At 55.1% G+C, this 18,883-nt stretch overlaps 1 protein-coding gene across 1 annotated transcript; it reads right to left on the reverse strand.

Annotated features, from left to right (window-relative positions):
- Window positions 1-8,809: 8,809 nt before the first annotated feature.
- On the reverse strand, window positions 8,810-15,638 carry Trmt61a (tRNA methyltransferase 61A). The gene is made up of 4 exons (XM_027416738.2): window positions 15,479-15,638; window positions 14,738-15,097; window positions 11,504-11,770; window positions 8,810-9,963 (listed from the first exon to the last, which is right to left on the reverse strand). Exons 2-4 carry the CDS (start codon window positions 15,066-15,068, stop codon window positions 9,689-9,691), a joined length of 873 nt encoding a protein of 290 aa, XP_027272539.1. The 5' UTR covers window positions 15,069-15,097; window positions 15,479-15,638; the 3' UTR covers window positions 8,810-9,688.
- Window positions 15,639-18,883: the final 3,245 nt, after the last annotated feature.

The following is an 18,883-nucleotide window of genomic DNA, read 5'->3' on the forward strand; positions in this document are numbered from 1 at the left end:
CTGGTCTAGCAGAGACCCTGCAAGGCCCCAGCTCAGCCTTGGAGGGGCCATGGCTTCCTCTCTGGAAAGTTCACCAAGTGGAGGAGGGGCACAGCTCTCCCCCTTACCTACCCCGATCAAGTAACACCTGCTGGGGTAGGCTCCACCCAGAGACCAGGCTAGGCCAGAGGCCTGGTCAGGGACTTGTGTAACTGTCTGTCCAGGTCCTCAGGACAAGCTGGCAAGCTCCAGAAGAGGTTGAGGGAGATAGCCTGAGGTTAGATGAGCTATTGGGGCAGCTTGTCTTCAAGCCAGAGGTGGGCTCTTGAGCAATGACCCAGAAAGTGCAGAAACCAGAGTTCCCTGCCTGGGGCACTGGTATGTACGTGCAGGGTGTGCATGTCTAAGTGGTGGGAGGGGATAGGCCTGTGGTTTTTCCTTGTGCCGCTCTAAGGAGCTCCAGGAGCCCAAGTGGGAAGCTCCTGAGTGTACCCCAGTCCACATAGGCCTGGGAGACTAAGGTTGAGAATAAGGTTTCTGCTCAAAGCCCCAGCCAGGACCCCAGGAACCCCAGCCGTCTTTGGCATCATGGCTTCTCCTCCAGTGGCCACAGGCAAACCCTCTCTGAGGCTGCACCAAGGATTCTGGGGCTAGGGGCCAGCTTAGGGAGACCAACAATGGGGACAAGAGGGTGGCAATAGCTGTTCTAATACAGCAGGGAAGAGGTGTTCCCAGAACATACCATGATGGCCAGTGCCTGCCAGGAGCTACAGTCCATCCACTGGGTAACTACTGCATGCCCAGCTCTAGATGGGGAAGTGGCCATATTTCCCTAGGAACACACAGGTCAGCTGAGGAAAAGGACAAGGGGAGAACTATCATCCCAGGGGAGGGTGCCTGGTGGCTCTGAGTGTGTGCACGCGTCTTGGGGGAGCTTCCAGGGTAACGAACGACCTGGTGACCAGACCTAGAAGCTCAGAGATTGTCATGGGTGGGGATGACAGCCAGACGGGGGCAGGCTGGGGTGATGCACAGTCCAGTAACAGCCCTGCCCCCCACTACCAATAGTTGGCAGCACCCAAACTCCAGAACGCCTTAGCAGTCTCCATGGAAGGAGGAGGTGAAGCCTGAGGGAGGAAGAAAAACTCCTGTCTTAGGCAGGAGCCAGGAACATGGGACCGACCGTCATGGTCTGGACCTACTGGGCTCAGGTAGGGGCTGCTGCTAAGGGTCCCTCCCAAGCAGAAACTCAACAGTGCCCACCTGTTTTCTTTTGGTCCTAATGACAAACTGAGGCAGGATTCCACCAGCGTTCACTCTAAGGAACCCATGAATTTTTGGGCTTCCTCACAGAGCACAGTTGAGGGGTTGTGTACAGGGAGGTCTGTGGCAGCTCCTCTCCCAGCAGGGGCTGGCCAGTCAGCCCTCCTAGTCTGTCCTGGCCTGTATGCTGTAGCCACTCCTGCGGCCAATTAAGGCAGTGTTGCTTACAACTCAGGTAAGAGCAGATGGCTGCTCAGATAAGGGTCTCGTGACTCCATCCTTCCATGAGTAAACAGTCAACAAGTCCAGCTGGAATAATCATTTTGCAGGTTGCAGGGTGTGGCTGAACGCCCCAAAATGGCAGTTGCTTGATTCTGAGGATAGCCACACACAAGGATCTCCTGTAGAGGCATGGGTCCACCTACAACTCGAATCCTGGACTCCCTGACTCCTTCAAGCCAGGCTCTGTGGGAGTGAATGCCAGGTGTGCTCACTTGGGACCACAGGAGCTAGGGACAAAGGCAGGAGGAGGGGTAGAGGGTAGGGTAGGCTGGCCACCCCGAGACAGGCTGCAAGAGCCCAGTGAGGGGCTGGCCTGTGGCCCTCACAGGGAAGGAGGCCACATTGAGCATCAAAGGGCCCACAGCCAGTTGTCTGGGTCTCCTGAGGGGAATAGTCACAGCAGAGCTTGGATAAGGGGACACTAGTGGCCCAACTGTCCCCTTCCTCACTGCCTGGTGCCCTGAATGTCCACTGCTTGTTCTGTCACTCCCACTGTCTCCACCCCACGGCTGGGCCCTACCACCCACAATGGGAGCCTGCATTCCTCAGCAAGGCCAGGACCTGAGCAGGCCCAAGCTTCGAGAAGAAGCCAGATTGGGGGAGGGTGCTTATTTATCCCGCGCATGTCCAGTAGCTCAGAGTAGCCAGTGATCTGTAAGCCCAGTGCTGTGTGACAGAGGCTGCCAGTGCAAGCGGCCAGGCCACTGCTGAGCACCAGGGGCTGGCTCCTGGCACAGGGCTACTTCCTGTGGCAGCCACACAAGCTCTTCCCCGCTTCCCTGTTGACATCCTCACTCTGGGCAAACAGTGCGTTTGACAGGAAGTGGCTGCATGGGTACTTTAAAGTGGGTTAGGAGAGACTACCCGGTGTCAAGTTAGTCTCACTGCAACACAGGCCGGGCAGGATGATGGGGGAGCTCCACCGTCCACAAATTAGACTGCAGGAAAGTGGGTTTCTGGCAGGGCATAGTTCATGCCTGTAATTCCAGCACTCAGAAGCAGAGCGGGAGCACTGTGGGTTACAGGCCAGTCTAGTCTTCACAGGTAGACACCCCGGCCCTTGCCAGCACACACATTCTTTTTCAGGAGGAACAGACCTGTTATTGGAGGCTGGGCTACAGGGTTATAGAAGGGGGCAGGAGCCTCCAGGCCCTCTGTGCCCTACCTGTGCTCTCTACCCTGCAGGGCTAGGATGCATGGACGTTTTGGGGAAACATCCCAACTCACAGTCACACTTGGAGGAGAAGAGGATGAGTGCCCACAGTGAGTGACCTGTGCTGGGGACAGGGCCACCTGCTTCCATCTGCCCCACAGCCTGTGACTACAACTTGAGGGATTCCTAATGAAAGTGAGGCTTGGGGCCAGGTGGTGGTGGCACACACCTTTAATCCCAGCACTGGGGAGGCAGAGGCAGGCGGATCTCTGTGAGTTCGAGGCCAGCCTGGTCTACAAGAGCTAGTTCCAGGAACAGCCTCCAAAGCCACAGAGAAACCCAAAGCAAAAAAAAAAAAAGCCAGGCTCAGAGCAGGGACTTTTGGGAGCATTTTACCACAGAAATACATTCCATAGCTGAGAGAGGAATATATGGGGCTCAGCCCACCCAGCAGCAGCATGAGGGCCTGACTCTACCCCTCCCATGGAGCCCTTCACCCAGGTTACTTTGAGGTAATGCTGAACTACCATATCCTCCCACTAACACCATAAGCACTGTGACAAAGTTGTCATGCCTTAAGCATTCAAAAATCAATCCATTTCAGGCCAGATGGTGGCAGCACACACCTTTAATCCCAACACTTGGGAGGCAGAGGCAGGTGGATGTCTGTGAGTTTGAGGCTAGCCTGGTCTACAGAGTGAGTTCTAGGACAGCCAGGGCTACACAGAGAAACCCTGTCTCAAAAAACAACAACAAAAAACAAACAAAAATAAACAAACAAAAAAGTAGAAAAAGAAAAGAATCGATCCATTGCAAGTTTCCTGGTAGTTGCCTTATGAAAGAAAGCGCTTGGAAACTTGGGCTGGAGGAACATGGTATTCAGGAGACAGAGTCCTGGGGATCCGGGAAACTTTAGACTCTCCGCCCCTTTGGTTTTCTGAGACAGGGACTCTCAATTGAGAAAATGCTTCCACGAGATCAGGCTGTGAACAAGCATGTAAAGCATTTCCTTCCTTCCTTCCTTCCTTCCTTCCTGCCTTCCTTCCTTCCTCCTTTCTTTTCTTTTCTTCCTTCTTTCCTTCCTTTTCTTTTCTTTTCCTTCCTTCCTTCCTTCTTTCCTTCCTTCCTTCCTTCCTTTTTTTGGAAGAGTTTCTGTGTAGTGCTGGCTGTCCTTTAATTTACTCAGTAAATCAGGCTGGCCTCAAACACTAGAGATCTGCTGCCTCTGCCTCCTGAATGCTGGGATTAAAGGTGAGCGCCATTATACCCAGCTAAGACCTTGTCTCAAAAAAAAAGCAAAGCCACCATTTGGCTTTCTTACCGTGGGACCACAAGGTCCTTGCACAGCAATAGAATATGAGTTTCCTAAGAAATCCTAAGAGATCCAAGATCTCTCAAACTAATGCTTTTGGGTCCACTTGCTTTTGCAAGTGTCTTTCAGTAGGTAAAGACACTTGCAACCAAGCCTGACAGACAACCTGAGTTCAGTTCCTAAGACCCACAAGGCAGAAGAGACCCAGTTTCCCCACATATCATCCTTTGACAGCCATACATGCTCACACAACCACACACAAATGCACAAAACAAACAAAAACAACCTGACTGGGTCCAGCTAGTCTACATTTTCTAGGTGCGGACAGTGCGGACTGTCCTGCCATAGTGGGAGGAAGTCTGAGGCTGCTCCTTTGTGGCACAGCCTGGGTCAGCTAAGCAGGTGGAAGCCCAGGCCGGAGACTCTGGCAGGGAGTCCTACTGGGCAGGCTATACCTTGGTATTGCCAGAGCCAGGAGAGGTATTGAGCTCTGCAGACACTGACCACCTCCTCCAGAACGCCAATTCAAATGGTGAAGGACACTGTTCTAAGTCTTTGTCCCTGGGACTACAGATCAAAGAGGCTCAGAGCATAAGGCTCTGGCTAGATTACTCCAAGTTCAGCACTAGGAGAGACCCTGGAGACTCCCCACCTAGCCTGACACCCGCTGTTTGCTGGGACATGGCGCCTCGGGAGAGGCAGAGGGATCTGGATGTGTAGACAAGGACAGTGAGTCTGTGGAAAGTCACGGCCACAGTGGAGCCAGGGCAAACCTTCTGGAGTTTTGTGGAAATGTGGCTGGGCCTCAGTGAAGGCCACTGAGACCTGAGAAACTTAACCCCAAAGTCCTTAAGGGAAGATAGCCCACTACATCTATTCCTTCATCCACACAAGCAGGAAACAGTATGGACTGTGCAACTCTCAGGATACAAAAAGCTAGGCTGCCCTGAGGCAGGGGCAGATCCAGGCTCTGGCCCCCCAGATAATCCCTATCCTCACCTGTGAGGGGCACCAGGGTTACTTTAGTTTGAGGGGGAGTCTGAGGGGTCCTGGGGAGTGGAGAGAGGAACAGGATGGGCAGGGGGGCTTGAAGTTGCCATTCTGTGTGTGTGCAGCTGTCCGTCAAAACCAGCTTCCTCTCACACTCTTCTAAAAACATGCCCATGACTGCCTCCCCCCTCTGTGAAGGGACAGATGTCGGGGGGAAAAAAGCTGATTATTGTCAAAGGCTGGAGGCTGTGACCGGAGTGCTTGGTGAGCGTGACCCAATTCTGAGCTATTCTCAGCCTGGTGGGAGCCAAGTTATTCCCTCCCGCTGAAGATCCCGCCTTGGAGGCAGCCTGACTTTGAAACGCCCTCGTCCTGGCAACAGACTCAAAGCAGGCTGTCCAGGCTGCTCTGCATGGATGCGGTCCTGTTTGCTGATGACCCATGGGCAGAGCTCACAGACCCTGTGGCCTGGTCACAGGCTGCTGGCTTCTGCAGCTACATCCCAGGGCTAGGGAAGGGCAGAAAGGGCTTGCTCTTTTATCCTCTCAACCAGTGACCTGGTATTCCTTCTTATTCTCCAGGTCAGGCACAGGATCTGCTTCAACCAGGGACTAGTGGAGCATCTCTGGGCACAATGAGACCAAAGGCTCTGATGGCCCCAGTGCAGCTGGGCTGGGACCTGCTGTACCTAAACTCGTGATGCGGGCTGGCACAAGTCCCAGCAGGAGAGGCAGCCAGCAGCAGCAAGCTGACATGGGCTCTGCTCTACCCCAAGCCTCTCAAGAGCAGGTCTGTCTGCCGTTCTCACCCCTTGGGGGTTACTTGTTATCCAGCATATCCACAGCAGCAGCTAGGAAACTCCCTGGGAAACTGTAGAGGTCAAGAGAGAGAGAGACTGCCTGCTCACGCCCAGCCCAGGCAGAGCTAGTCAGCTTCAACACAAGAAAAGCACAACCAACGCCCTGACTTTCTCTCCCATGGTCTCGATGACTCAAGGGCCCCAGAAGTGCACAGGTCATTCAGAGTGCCTGCAAGGGCTATTCTGCTGCCTGGAAGACAAAGGTACATCTCAGATGGACCAGAGATGGAACCCAAATTCTGACCTTAGATTCTCAAACAGATGGACGAGAGAGGGCTGAGCTGGGCACAGCTCAGCTGCTAAGGCATTTGTCTCATTGAATGCCACAATCAATCTGAAACTGACATTATAATCCCCATGCTAGAGAGGACACATGGGATTCCTGGGTTACTGGCCGGCCAATCGCACCAGATTGGTGAGCTCCAAATGAATGAGACCCTATCTTAAAGAAGGCAGGTGGTATTCCCAAATATACCTGTGGCTGTTCTCTGGCTTTCACACATACACACATACATGTACACATGCTCACAAACACACACATTTTTACTAATTTATTTTGCAGGGAGGGGCAGGGGTGCTTGTATGTCCCATGGTGCACATGTGGAAACGAGACAGAACTGGTTGTCTCCATCCACTATGTGGGCCCCAGGGATTGAAGTAAGATTATCAAAGTTTGGTAGCAAGAGCCTGCCTTTACCTGCTACTCCATCTTGCCAGTCCCTCACCCCCACCCCAAAGAAGAGCTTCTTCGAGCAGGCAGCAGTAATCAGTGGCATTTTGCAAGCTGACTGCCCCAATCAGTGACATGACACACTATATCCATAAGCCACGAGGCAGTCCCTGTCTCATCCCCACAGGGAGGTGACTCACCACCAACCTGGGGGTATATCAGAGACAGAGCCTAACCCCATCCCTGCATGCCCAAGGGCAGACTGCCACCTGAGCTCTGCTGCCAGGTCAACTCTATAACCCCGCAGTTCCTTCCTGGGGTGGTCTTTCCAAGCATGACCCACATAGCAGAGTCAAAGCCCTGCTTCTCTCTGTGGCTCATCTCTCCCGCTGTGTGTCTGGTTCAAGCAAGTCCAGCTGTGGACATTGGGCACCGACATCTCCCAGATGCTCCTGTGACCTCAGAAGCTTGGGCCTGATGGAGGCCCCTCCCTAAGGAATGAATCTCTTATTTAATTGGCCAAGCAAGAGTAGCCTAGGCTGGCCTCAAGTCCACAGGTTGTTCATCAGCCCGTCCCCTTTGGCCTTTGATGTACAAGCTGGGCATAGAGTCTTCCCACCTGTGTAGCATTTACAGTTGTTTGGCAGGGAGCACTTCTCCTGTGAGTCCCCTGGCAGTCTGCTTGCTCCCAGGATGAGGCAGGAAGAAGCAACAGTACAACGGTACAATGGTCAGGAGGTTCCAGGAGGCTGAGAAACCGTAAGAGTCAGAGGTGCACCCTGAACCTTGTACCACCCACACCTCTGGAGACCCAACACTAGATGGCAGGGCACAGCTCACAGGTGGCTGAGGAGGAGGTGTACCCCATAGGAGAAGCTGACTCTCTGGGCCCAGGAGCTTGCAGCAGGTGAACCAGCACTGCACCTAGGGATGCATCCCGGGTCCCCTGGCTGGCGCTGCAAGTCAGCCTTTGGTCAAGGTGTGCTGCTGTCCTAATCACAGCACAGGAGGCTGAGCCCCGGGGACAGATGTGAGAGAGACCGGAGGGCCCCACACAGGAGTCAGGTGGCCACCCTGGATTGGCTAACCCTGGGACCTTTGTCTTGGGGGCTTCCATGCTGAGGCAACCCTCAGCCGACCAGCACAGTGTGGGGCAGAGGGTGGCTGAGCTGAACATTCCCGGGTGAAAGTCTGCTAAAGCAATCAAGAAGGGGTGATTTACCTATGGTGGCGCACACCTTTAATCCCAGCACTCAGGAGGCAGACAGACAGGCAGAGCTCTGATTTAAGGCCAGCCAGGGCTACACAGAGAAACCCTGCTCCAAAAAACAAACAAATACATGAGGAAGAATTAAGCCGAGCCTTAGAGAAATGAGATTCATGGCTAAGTTAAGTGCCGGGTAGAGATCCAGTCTGGGCTGGGCTCAGAGGTGAAGTGGGGTTGGGTTAGCCCCCCAAGACCCAGACTACAAAAACAGAATTTGGTTATCCCACAGGACTGTAGGCAGATTGGGTTTTTCCAGCCTTGGCCACATACCCTCACCCAGGCCTTGGCAGCTCACAAGACATTTAGTCTTATGAGCCCCACATGGAAAAAAGACATCCTGGGCCTTATTGGCTAGCAGCCTATGTGTTCCACAACTGAGCAGAGCTCTGCTGCAAGGCAACACCATCTCTTGACTTTTACTTGTCCAGGAGCCCTTCCTCAAGGACAAAGTGCGGGTGTGTGGGTGTGAGGGAGGCAGGCAGGGTAAGCAGGGCATCAAGGGTGCACAGGTCATCCAGCTCACGACCTTTTAGGAACTCCTGGCACTGAAGTAACCTACTTTATGGTGGACATGGCCCAGGGACCCTCTCACATCCTCCAAGCTAGGCATTAAGTTAAAGCCGGGACCAGGCCCTGAATAGCTCTGAGGGCACACAGGCCTCTCGGGCTATAGAATTTCCATTCACAGGTGACCTACAGTTGGCACTGCACAGGGAGCAGGCAGCCTGGGAAGTCACCACCAGGAACGTTGAGTTAGGTCCTCGAGGGAATGGATGTGGGAAGGAGTGGGGGTCAAGAGCCCTGAGCTACCACTCCACCTCTAGGAACAAGAGGCCCTTTCTCCAGCGGGCGGAGGTGGCCATACACTGTGCCTTTGTGAAACGTCCTGGGCTGCTATCCTAGAGCTTGGAGTCCCCACAGTACCGACTCAGGATGGAAAGAAAGGACAGAGGTCAGGACGCCGAGTTTGGGGCAGTGGGCCCGGACAACAGCTAAAAGACAGCCAAGCCCTCCAGCAACCAGGACAACAGTCAGGACAGCAAGACAAAACATTTATTGCTCCACTAGGTAAATCAGGGGCCGATATGACATGGGAAGTTCTCCCAATGGCTGACTCCATGCAGCAGGAGCAGCTGCAGGGCAGCCCTGTGCCAATGTGATCTGGGCCCTGAGACTCCCTTGAACCTAGCTACATACCAGGAATGGACACCAGGCCCAAGGCGGCCCATGCAGCAGGTCTGTAGCCAGGCTCCTAGGCCATGGAGCACCTCAACCCTAGCTCCAACAGGGGCTTGACAGGTCACTGGAGGCAAAGACCTGTGCTGCTGGACTCCCTTTCCACAGGATGATGGCCCAGACAATGGCACATCAGGGATTCTGGGTACAAGTATGCTCACGCATGGCCTGTGAAACACTCAAGACTATGAGGTCACCTCCTTTGATCCCTAGGCCAGCCTGGTCCCTCCATCAGCCCTGGGGAAGTACAGGAGTTAAGGGCAGGATGAGGCTTTGCACAAAGCTCTGGCCCACCAGTGGCTAGAACCTTGGACCAGGGACAGGACAGGACAGTCCCCTGTAGGTCAGCCCAGGCTTCAGGCAGTGCCCAGAGCTGCCTCGGCCCTCAACTTGTACCATTTGGTCTCAACACCCAGGGGAGCCTATGGCAGAGGAAGCTTCATGTTGACAACAAAGAATGGCCAGGATGAGCAGTGATGAGGTGGAGGCTTCCCTCTCAGAAGATAGGAATGCCTCCCTGCTCAACAGGGCCAGCCTACTCACCCCCCTCAACTACCCAGGAGGCCCCTGCCCCACCCTGCCATCTATTTCTAAACACAAGCCCCACAGGCAGCGGCTGGCCATATAAGGTAGCCTCTGGCCTCCTTGTTTGCCTGTGATACTCCTGCCGAGGCCCACTATCCTGGAGTCTTCGTGGCAAAAGTCAGGTAGCCAGTGTGGCCCACAGTCTCCTTCATGGGTGTGCCACTACGGAAAGGGCTGGCATCAGAGCCCATGCTGACCTCTAAGTCACTTGCCCCCAGGTCAGGCAAGGGCAGACTGACGGTGCGTACATTGTAGACCTGTGGCAGCACCTCCAGGGTACTGAGCTCTGTGAAACCATGGGCTGCCAGTGCCTGGCATGTGCGCTGCACTTGCTCAATGCATGGAGAGAAGGAACAGAAGCGCCCACCTGTAGGAGCAAGACACGGGGTCAGAGGGCAGGGTCAATAGCACCCACAACCCGCCCCGGGCCTGAGGCTGGCTGCCAGGAGACTGTAAGCTGGTAAGCCAATGAGCTATGCAGGGGCCTTGGGAAGTTGTAAGGTTGTACCCTACCTGATGGCCACACTGGGACAGGAGCCCAGGTCAGCAGCCAAGCCCAAACCCAAGGTGCCTGGGTTTTCCTAGCTGCCAGCAGGCATCGCCAGTCTGCCTTGTAGGAGGCAGCAGAGGGCTGGGGGTCAGGGCTGTCAGAGCCATGCCCAAGAATAGCTCTAACAATAGGGTAGCATGGGGCGGTGTGTGGGCTGCCGCTGTCACAGGAAATTAGAGGCTGTCGTTGGCTCTTGGGAACAGGAGGAGCCTAAAGAGAGCACAGTCTGAGCTCCTCCTTGCTGCCTCCCACTGGGGAGGCCCACAGGCTTCATGCAGCCTGCCCAGAGACTGTGAGAGTGCCCTCTCCATATCCTGGCAGGGGATTATGAGCAGTCAGGGCAGGGAAGGAGTGTGTACAACTGTCCCTGGGCCTGGTACCCACAGCGCTCCCTGACACAGGACACCTGGCAGGTATGAAGTAGTAGGTGGCCTGATGTCAGTACAGAGCCCACTGACACTGAAGAGCAGAACACACCACATACTGCACTCCCGGAAGCCACCAGAGACAGGCCGTGTTAGCAAATACCAGACACACAAAAAAGGCACCTAAGCACCCAGAGCAGGAAGATCTGGGGACGAGCCCAGAAGAGGGCACATGGGACCAAAAACCAGGCACAGGTGCCTCTGGATGACTCTGCAAGGAGGCTAACCTGCCTGGACCTCAATGGGGCTCGACCAGCCAGGGCCCTGTGTCAGGGAACCTTCAGGTGTGGACCCCCAAGATTCTCTTCCCAGCTCTAAGCCACCTCAGCAGACACAAGGGACACAGGGATCTGGGCAGAGTTTGAGGCAGCAGGAGGGCCTGGGCTCCTGCCTGTCTGAGAGGCTCCCCCACCCTCTGTACGGAGCTGGGAGGAGAGCAGCCCTGGCTGCCAAGCTGGCTTCTTCTCCAGAAAAGGCAAAATCCCCGGGACTCACTAGCAGCCTCTCTGGCTCAGGGCCGACCTTCTCCAGGCCTCCCTACTGCCCCGCCTCCACAGCGTCTTCCCTAAAAGGGTCCAGCTGCCTGGCTCTACAGCATGGGTGCTGGGAGTCGGCAGGAAACAGCTGGGGGTAGGGGGACTGCCTATGCCCTCCATATTGAATACAGGCCTGTCCTGTCAGGCAGATCTTATCTGCACTTGGATGGTGATGCCAAGGCCCTAGGGCCTCAGTGATTTCCTATCTTGGCCAAAGAATGGGACCCATCTTCCCAGAACCCTGGTCTCTATCCAGCCCGAGGCAGTCTTCACTTTGTACCAAAAGGAGTCCTGGCCTGGCTGTTGCTACTGTGAGGCCGACAGGAACCTGGGTCTCCCTGGGTTCCAGATGACCCAGAAGCTCAGCACACCCCACTCCCAACACCACTGACACACCTTCAACCTTGAGGGCATCCCAGGCATGGCCCACAGTTTCCCAGGGTGATGGAATATCCAAGAAGACAGCATCAGCCACGTGGGTGACACCGAAGCCACTGCGGCAAACATCCTGGGTGTGCACCGTCACCCACTGGCTCACACGATGCTCCTGGAACTCCTCCCGGGCCTTGTCTGCCCGCTGTTGGTGGAACTCCACAGTGTGTAGGTGGCCAGTGGGGGCGATGCTGCGGATGATGGCGTGGGAGACAGAACCACTGCCCGTGCCTGGCAGGACGAGAGGAGAGGGTTGCAGGGTCATCTGAGGGCCCACAGGCACCCATAAACAGCTCCCTCTTTGCAGCCTAAGGATACAGCTGGCCCCAGGGTCACAGGTGGGTGCCACAGCACAAGCTGCACATCTGTTCTGTGCGGCCTCAGCCCTGGGTTTGGGATGCTGGACTGTACAGTGTGGGCTCAGGAGAGGATGGGGCAGCCCTACCCAGTGTGCACACAGAGCAAGTTGGAAGCCCAGATGGGCTAACACAGGTGAGTCTGGGCAGGGCTAATGCTGGCCTGTTCTATCCTGACCTCGCCTCTTCTAAACTACGGTCAACCCATGGTCTCGCTGACAGCTGTCTACCTTAGTTTCTACCTCCTCTCATGAGTTCCTAGACTCAGGTCAGTGCATCCTCCCCAACCCCACCAAATCCACCCCCACTACACAGGGGCCATCCTATCTGCTTCTGCCTGAAGTTAGGTGACCTAAAGCCAACCTGCTCCACCCTCCTGTCAAAAAGCCTCCACTCAGTTGGACTGTGGTGCACGCCCTTAATCCCAGGCTTAGGGTGGGGTGGCAGGGGCAGACGCAGGCAGATCTTCATGAGTTCAAGGCCAGCCTGGCCTACAGAGTGAGTTCCAGGACAGCTAGGGCTACACAGAGAAACCCTGTCTCAAGAAAAAAAACAAAAAACAAAAAACCCTCCACTCTAATAAGCAGGGCTACCCTTCTTCACCTGTCTTTTATACTCCAGGACCTGGGCTAGCCTGTCACCATTTATCCCATACCTGCCCCTGCCACAGCTCCAAGTACGCTTCTAGCTGTATGTTTGCCCTCTTTTTTTTTTTTTTTTTTTTTTTTTTGGTTTTTCGAGACAGGGTTTCTCTGTGTTGCTTTGGAGCCTATCCTGGCACTCGCTCTGGAGACCAGGCTGGCCTCGAACTCACAGAGATCCGCCTGCCTCTGCTTCCTGAGTGCTGGGATTAAAGGCGTGCGCCACCAACGCCTGGCTTCTCTCTCTCTCTCTCTCTCTCTTTTTAAAAAAGATTTTATTTGTTTATTATGTATACAACATTCTGCTTCCATGTATATCTGCACACCAGCAGAGGGCACCAGATCTCATTCAAGGTGGTTGTGAGCCACCATGTGGTTGCTGGGAATTGAACTCAGGACCTCTGGAAGAGCAGTCAGTGCTCTTAACCTCTGAGCCATCTCTCCAGTGCCCGTTTGCCCTCTTAACCCCACTGTAGCCACTGTGGCAGTGCTCTTATGAAAAAGCTGGGCTCCTCCCAAGTCTAATCACTCCAAGACCCAGGGTTGACCCGCACTGCAGGGGCCAGACTCCAGCCACCCACCATAAAAAGACCCTCTCGGCTATGGCACCTCCAATCGCCATTGATTGCTCCCTCCCATCTCTGGGCCTCATCCCCCAGGTCCCTCCCTCTATGTTATCTGCTGACGCTTGTCCTTCCTCTGTTCTTCTCACCACTGTCAATCAGCTCTACTCTCTGCGCAGAGGTGACGCTTGCCTTCCCATCCAAGGGAGACTCCAGACTCCTGACAGCCCTGTGAGGGGTGCTCCTCTTGCCTCCTTTGTCCTCACTTTCTGCTCCAGCCACAGAGGTCTTCTTCCCAGTGTGCACCAGCATCGTACTCCTACCTCTGAGCATTTGCACAGCTCTTCTTTGGCTTTTGCTAGTACCTCATCATTTGTAACTCAAAGGTCACCTCAGATCCCTGACTTCCTGAGTTTGGGAGATCCCACTAAGTCACCCTCAAGGGAGCATTCCTGGTTATAAGCTTCTTACCCACCGTCAGTTTCACTGCCTGTTCTGTCTTTTTTTTTTTTTTTTTTGGTTTTTCAAGACAGGATTTCTCTGTAGCTTTGGAGTTTGTCCTGGAACTCAATTTGTAGACCAGGCTGGCCTTGAACTCACAGAGATCCACCAGCCTCTGCCTCCTGAGTGCTGGGATTAAAGGTGTGCGCCACCAATGACAGGCATGTCCTGTCTTTTGAGAGCAGGCACTTGGTACCACATGGGAGCAAAGGAATGTGTTGACTGAAAAGGGGATGAGGGCTGAAAGAGGATGGTGCCTACTGCAGGACATGGAGAGTTGTTAGGGCTGGCTCTGAATTCTGCTGTCTGCTGTTTCCCTCTGAAGGGAAAGAAAGCAAGCAACAGGGAGATCGGGAACTCAAGACTCTGAACCCGTTTTCATAGCCCACCACAAAAATGCCACCAAGGTGCCAGGCGGTGGCAGCATACGCCTTTAATATCCCAGCATTCAGGAGGCAGAAGCAGGCAGATCTCTGTGAGTTTGAGGCCAGCCTGGTGTGCAAAGTGAGTTCCAGGACAACCTCCAAAGCCACAGAGAAACCCTGTCTCAAAAAACCAAAAACCAAAACAACCAACCAACCAACCAACAAACAAAAAACAGGACACAAAGGATGTAGCCACATCTGGTCCAGGAATCATTCTTGTTGAAGAGACATGTCTAGATTGCTGCACGGAGGGGCCACAGTATCCAGGGGCGTATATGAGAGGAAACAGCTCCCAGGCACTTCTATCAACCCCCTGGAACAGAGTTGAGGGCCTGGCTGTGAATGGGTGTGTGCAGAATTTTCACTACAATGAGCTCTTGGGGTAATGAACCTCCCTCCAGGAAGGGACAGCTGGCCTAGAGATGAGTGGTCAGCACCTTGGCCAGCACCAAGCAAGCCAAGACCCCCCACAAGGCACCACCGCGGCCTCCTCTTCCTTCTCCGACCCAGGACAGTCCCCACCAGATGTCACTTCTCTGCTCTGTCTTTACTCCTGCAACCACACCCTCCCCACCAAGTAGAGAACAGAAAGCAAGTAATTCAGCACACATCTGCAGGAAGGGCTAGCTGCAAACAAACAGTCTTAACTGTGGTAGGTCTGACTCCCACTTTGATGTAGGTGCTCAGCTCTCAAGACACCAGAGGAGCTCACCTGACTCACAGACCACAGAACCGGGTCGCAGCTCCAGCATCATGGTGATTAAGGCAATGTCGGTGGAGTAGAGGATCTGTGTGCGGTGGGGCAGGTTCACAGTCCAGAGCTCAGGAGTGGGGTGAAGCACGTACACCCAGCCGCCTCTGCTGCAGATCACCTTGGAGCCAAATGGGCGGCCAATGAGGTCCACCGAGTGCCGCAGGACGCCATGCCGGGTCTGGGTCTGTGCCCCACGCTGCACACGCACTGCCATCATCGAGCCATGGCCCAGCGACAGGATGGCTGTATCGCCTTCCTTGATCAGCTCCTCGTAGGCCACGAAGCTCATGGTGCTAGCATCTACCAAGCGTCCGGGACCTGGGGAAGGGGCGTGTGAGCGTGAGGCAGGGCCAGGAGGTGGGATGAGGGTCTGCGGTCTGGGTGGAGAGGTCTGCGGGGCCTGGGTTCTGGCCAGTGTGGGTGCGGGCAGCTGACGTGGTCGGCCACCCAACAGAGCTGCACTCTAGCCTGACATGCGGAGCCCTTTTAGAGGACGGACACGTATGGGAGGACACACGGATTCTCCCCAGCTGAGGCGGAGGCCCCGGAGAGGCCAGCAGAGGCGCCAGCTCGCCGACCTGCAAGCCGGGATTCCGCGGCGCCCTTGCCAGGGTGCCCGGGAGGAACAGCCCGGGACCTGCAGGCTAGCCCGGAGCGCCTCTCGCGCCCTAGCCGCTTAATCCAAGCTCGGAGACTCACCCGGCCGCTGCCGGCTCTCTGCTCCACACGTGGCTCCGCAGCGGCGGCCGCACTTCCGGTGCTTTTTGATGACGCCAACGCCAGCGCGGGGATCGCCGGGAGCCTCTGCGCTGTCCTCTGCGCGCCCCCAGAGGACGTTTCCTGGCTCCGTCCGTGCCCGCGCCCGGGGCGGCCTGAGACGTGCGAGCCCTGTGCAGAATCAAAGTCCCCCCCTCGCCAGCGGCGTGTCCGTCCGCGTGCTGCCCTTCGGGGCTCCCGCCCTACCGCGCATTTGACAGCTGTGCAGGCCCAGGCCTCCCTGCGAGGCCACCGGGACGTTTTGTTTTTGCAAACACCCTGCCTGAGCTCCAGGACGAATCCTAGAAAGTGGAGCCCGAGAGCAGAGGCAGGGCGCCCAAAGGCTTTGCCAGGGCCGGGCCAAGCATAAGGAGCAGGGCTGGCCTGGAATAGTCTGCCAAAGTGACCCCAGGCCGGGTCCTGCCCGAGGGGGCAGGGTGGGGGAGGAACTGCTGGAGACAGGCAGAAAGAAAGGGGAAGCTGGAGCGGGTGTTGTGTCTCAGCAGAGCTGATTCAGAGCCCCCATGGGCTCCTCGTGAAGAAGGAAGGTTGTTCCCCGGAGTGGAGGGTGTGCAGGGGAGAGGGGAGGAGGGATGGGAGGGGAGAGCGAAGCCTTTCTGTAGTCCTCAGCTGTGGGCATGAGGCTTCAGCTATCCACAGAGCAGCAGGGAGCACCTCCAGGCTGCACTCTGCAGCCACCGGGCTACTGTAGCCTGGTAAAAAATGGGGGTGGCCCAGCCCACGAACATGCCTTTTCTAGAGTCCTGCTGGCCTGTGGGGATCCTCTGGGGCCAGACTAGCCAGCATGTGTGAAGTCCTTGCCCTAGAAACCCAGGTGCCTGACATTAGGCCGCTTCAGGTCTCTGCCCTGACTGGCCTTGATCCGGTAGCTTGGGAGGATGCACAATGAGGCTTTTCTGGATTCCCATGCTGTGGAGTCACAGCTTTTAGCTGAGACATCCCAGCCCTGTCCTTGACTCGGCAACCTGTGTTCTGGCAGGCTACCCTCACTCCCTTGATGGTGCACGGCCCAGTCCACACCCTAATTGCTTCTCCAGAGGGTTAGACTTCCCACTTCTCCTGGGAGCTTCCTCTTCCCCCAGCCTCTCAGCGGCATGGAGACCAGGCCCGATTGTGGCTCTACCCAGCCCATGAATGAGCTCAACAGGGGTTTTCCCTTAGTCCCAGCTGTCCACTGCTGGCTTGCCTGTCCCTCCCGTGTCCCTTCTCCAGTCTACCTTCTCAAAGCTAGTCATCTGCCATGACTAGCCTCAGCCTCCCTGAGAGCCTAGCTGGTGTGTGCGGCGGGGGGAGGGGCTTCCCAGGTTCTCCTAATAAGAACAGACGATGCTACATGTATCCAGCTAACTGTCGTGTCACTGAATCCTACCCTACAATCTATGATCACTTCATAGATGGGGAATAGAAGGTTCATTTGCCTAATGTCATACACACAACAAGGTTCAAACAGGATTGAATTTTGTCTTTGAGACAGTTTCCCTATGGAGCCTTGGCTGGCCTGGAACTCACATGCTGGCCTCATACTGGGAGACATCTGCCTTCCTCTCCCTACCAAATACTGGGATTAAAGGAGTGTGTCACCATGACCTCTGGGATTGGAATTTAAAGGCTAGCTTCAGGGAACTTGAAGGAAGGAGCAGGAATAGAGGCAGGCTGGAGGTAAGGAACCTGAAGATGCCTTTGAGGGAGGCTGCTCTGCCTGCGCCTCTGGCAGGGTCTGGGTTGCCAAGAGTTCCCTCTGAGCCAGGTGGTGGTGGCGCACGCTTTTAATCTCAGTGCTTGGGAGGCAGAGGCAGGTAGTTCTCCAAGTTTGAGGCCAGCCTGGTCTATAAAGCGAGTTTCAGAACAGCCAGAAATGTTACACAGAGAAAGCCTGTCTCAGCCTCCTGTTTCGCTGTGTCCTCCTGACTCTCGCCAATTTCCTCTTTGTATTCCATGAGCAAATGAGCAGAGATGAAGCAATGCCCCTCCGCGCAGATTAAGAATGGTCTCTGGAACCTAGAGCCTGGCCCTGTCTGTGCCAGCACTTGAACCATGCTCTGTGAATAAAAGACTTGGGACTCCTTTGAGGCCACTTCCAGGCCCTGTGGTTAATGTATAACTTGGTGTGATTACTTGGTGTGATTTCTACGGAGATGGAACCATAAATCTCCTGAATGATGTCACCCAGCTCCTTTCCCGAAAGCTGCCAAACCAGCTACTATGATTCTCAAGGAGAGCAGAGGGTTGTCCAGAGTCAGGTCTTGGCTGGATTAGCCCTCACCTTGTTCCCTTGCTCTGAGGGTCTCCAGAACTTCCAAGCAACACCCTCACGTACAGCGGGGGCCTCACACTGATATTGTGATCTGAAGGCTGTGAAGGTCCCTTCATCTATCTGCCCTGCTGTCATCTCTACTACAGCTGTGTAGCCACACTGCTCTGTGAGTCTGCACAGTACCACAAGGGCAGGCACCCTAGGACCATTGGGGGATACTTGGGCCTGAGCCAGCACTTCTTTGTCTCAACAGCCAATCTTCCTTTCTGTTTCTGTAGTGGAATGGCAGAGAGACTAAAGGCCACAGGGGCCTGTTGCAGGGCTGGGTGTGGCTCACTGCTGGTGTGGACAGCCCTGCAGTCCTGCCTTCTGTACCTCAGCTTTACTAGAGTCCTGGCCTTGTCCATGCAGGGAGATGGAGGGGGGAGGGGGGTAAGGTAGGAGGCTGAGCAACTGTAAATGATGGCAACAAAGAGGAAGCCCTGAGCCCCCTTCCCCCACCCTGGACACCACATTTGCTTCCTCTCTATTTCTACAAACAGAAACTTGAGCACTCGGGGCTCAAGCAGATCCAGCTTCCCTGACATCGGTAGGTACTGGGTCGGCAGCTGCAGACATTTCTGAGAGGGGCTGAAGGGCATAGAATACAGGAATTACAGGCTTATGGCACACCTGCTGTCTAGCCAATGGATTTTTTTTGAGACAGGAGCTCATGGAGCCCAGGCTGGCTTTGAACTACAGATCTTCCTGTCTCCACCCCATCCCCACGTGCTGGTCCTTATCACCACCACACCCATGCTTGTCTCCACATATTTTTTGTCCCAGAACTCACTGTGTTGACTCTGCTGGCCTTAACTCACAGAAATCCACATGCTTCTACTTCCTGAGTGCTGAGATTAAAGGAGCTGGGCACCACCATGCCCAGAACATACCTTCTTCTTTTTTTTTTCAAGACAGGGTTTCTCTGTGTAGCTTTGAAGCCTGTCCTGGAACTCGCCCTGGAGACCAGGCTGGCCTTGAACTCACAGAGATCCGCCTGCCTCTGCCTCCCAAGTGCTGGGATTAAAGGCGTG

This window comes from Cricetulus griseus, chromosome 5 (genome assembly GCF_003668045.3).
Source record: "Cricetulus griseus strain 17A/GY chromosome 5, alternate assembly CriGri-PICRH-1.0, whole genome shotgun sequence".
NCBI classification, from domain to species: Eukaryota; Metazoa; Chordata; class Mammalia; order Rodentia; family Cricetidae; genus Cricetulus; species Cricetulus griseus.

Coding starts and splice junctions, on each gene's coding strand:
- Trmt61a (XM_027416738.2), bottom strand. CDS start 15,068: ATGAGCTTCGTGGCCTACGAGGAGCTGATCAAGGAAGGCGATACAGCC. Junction 11,771..14,737: donor TTCTGTGGTCTGTGAGTCAG/GTGAGCTCCTCT, acceptor TCGTCCTGCCAG/GCACGGGCAGTGGTTCTGTC. Junction 9,964..11,503: donor GGATGCCCTCAAGGTTGAAG/GTGTGTCAGTGG, acceptor TTGCTCCTACAG/GTGGGCGCTTCTGTTCCTTC.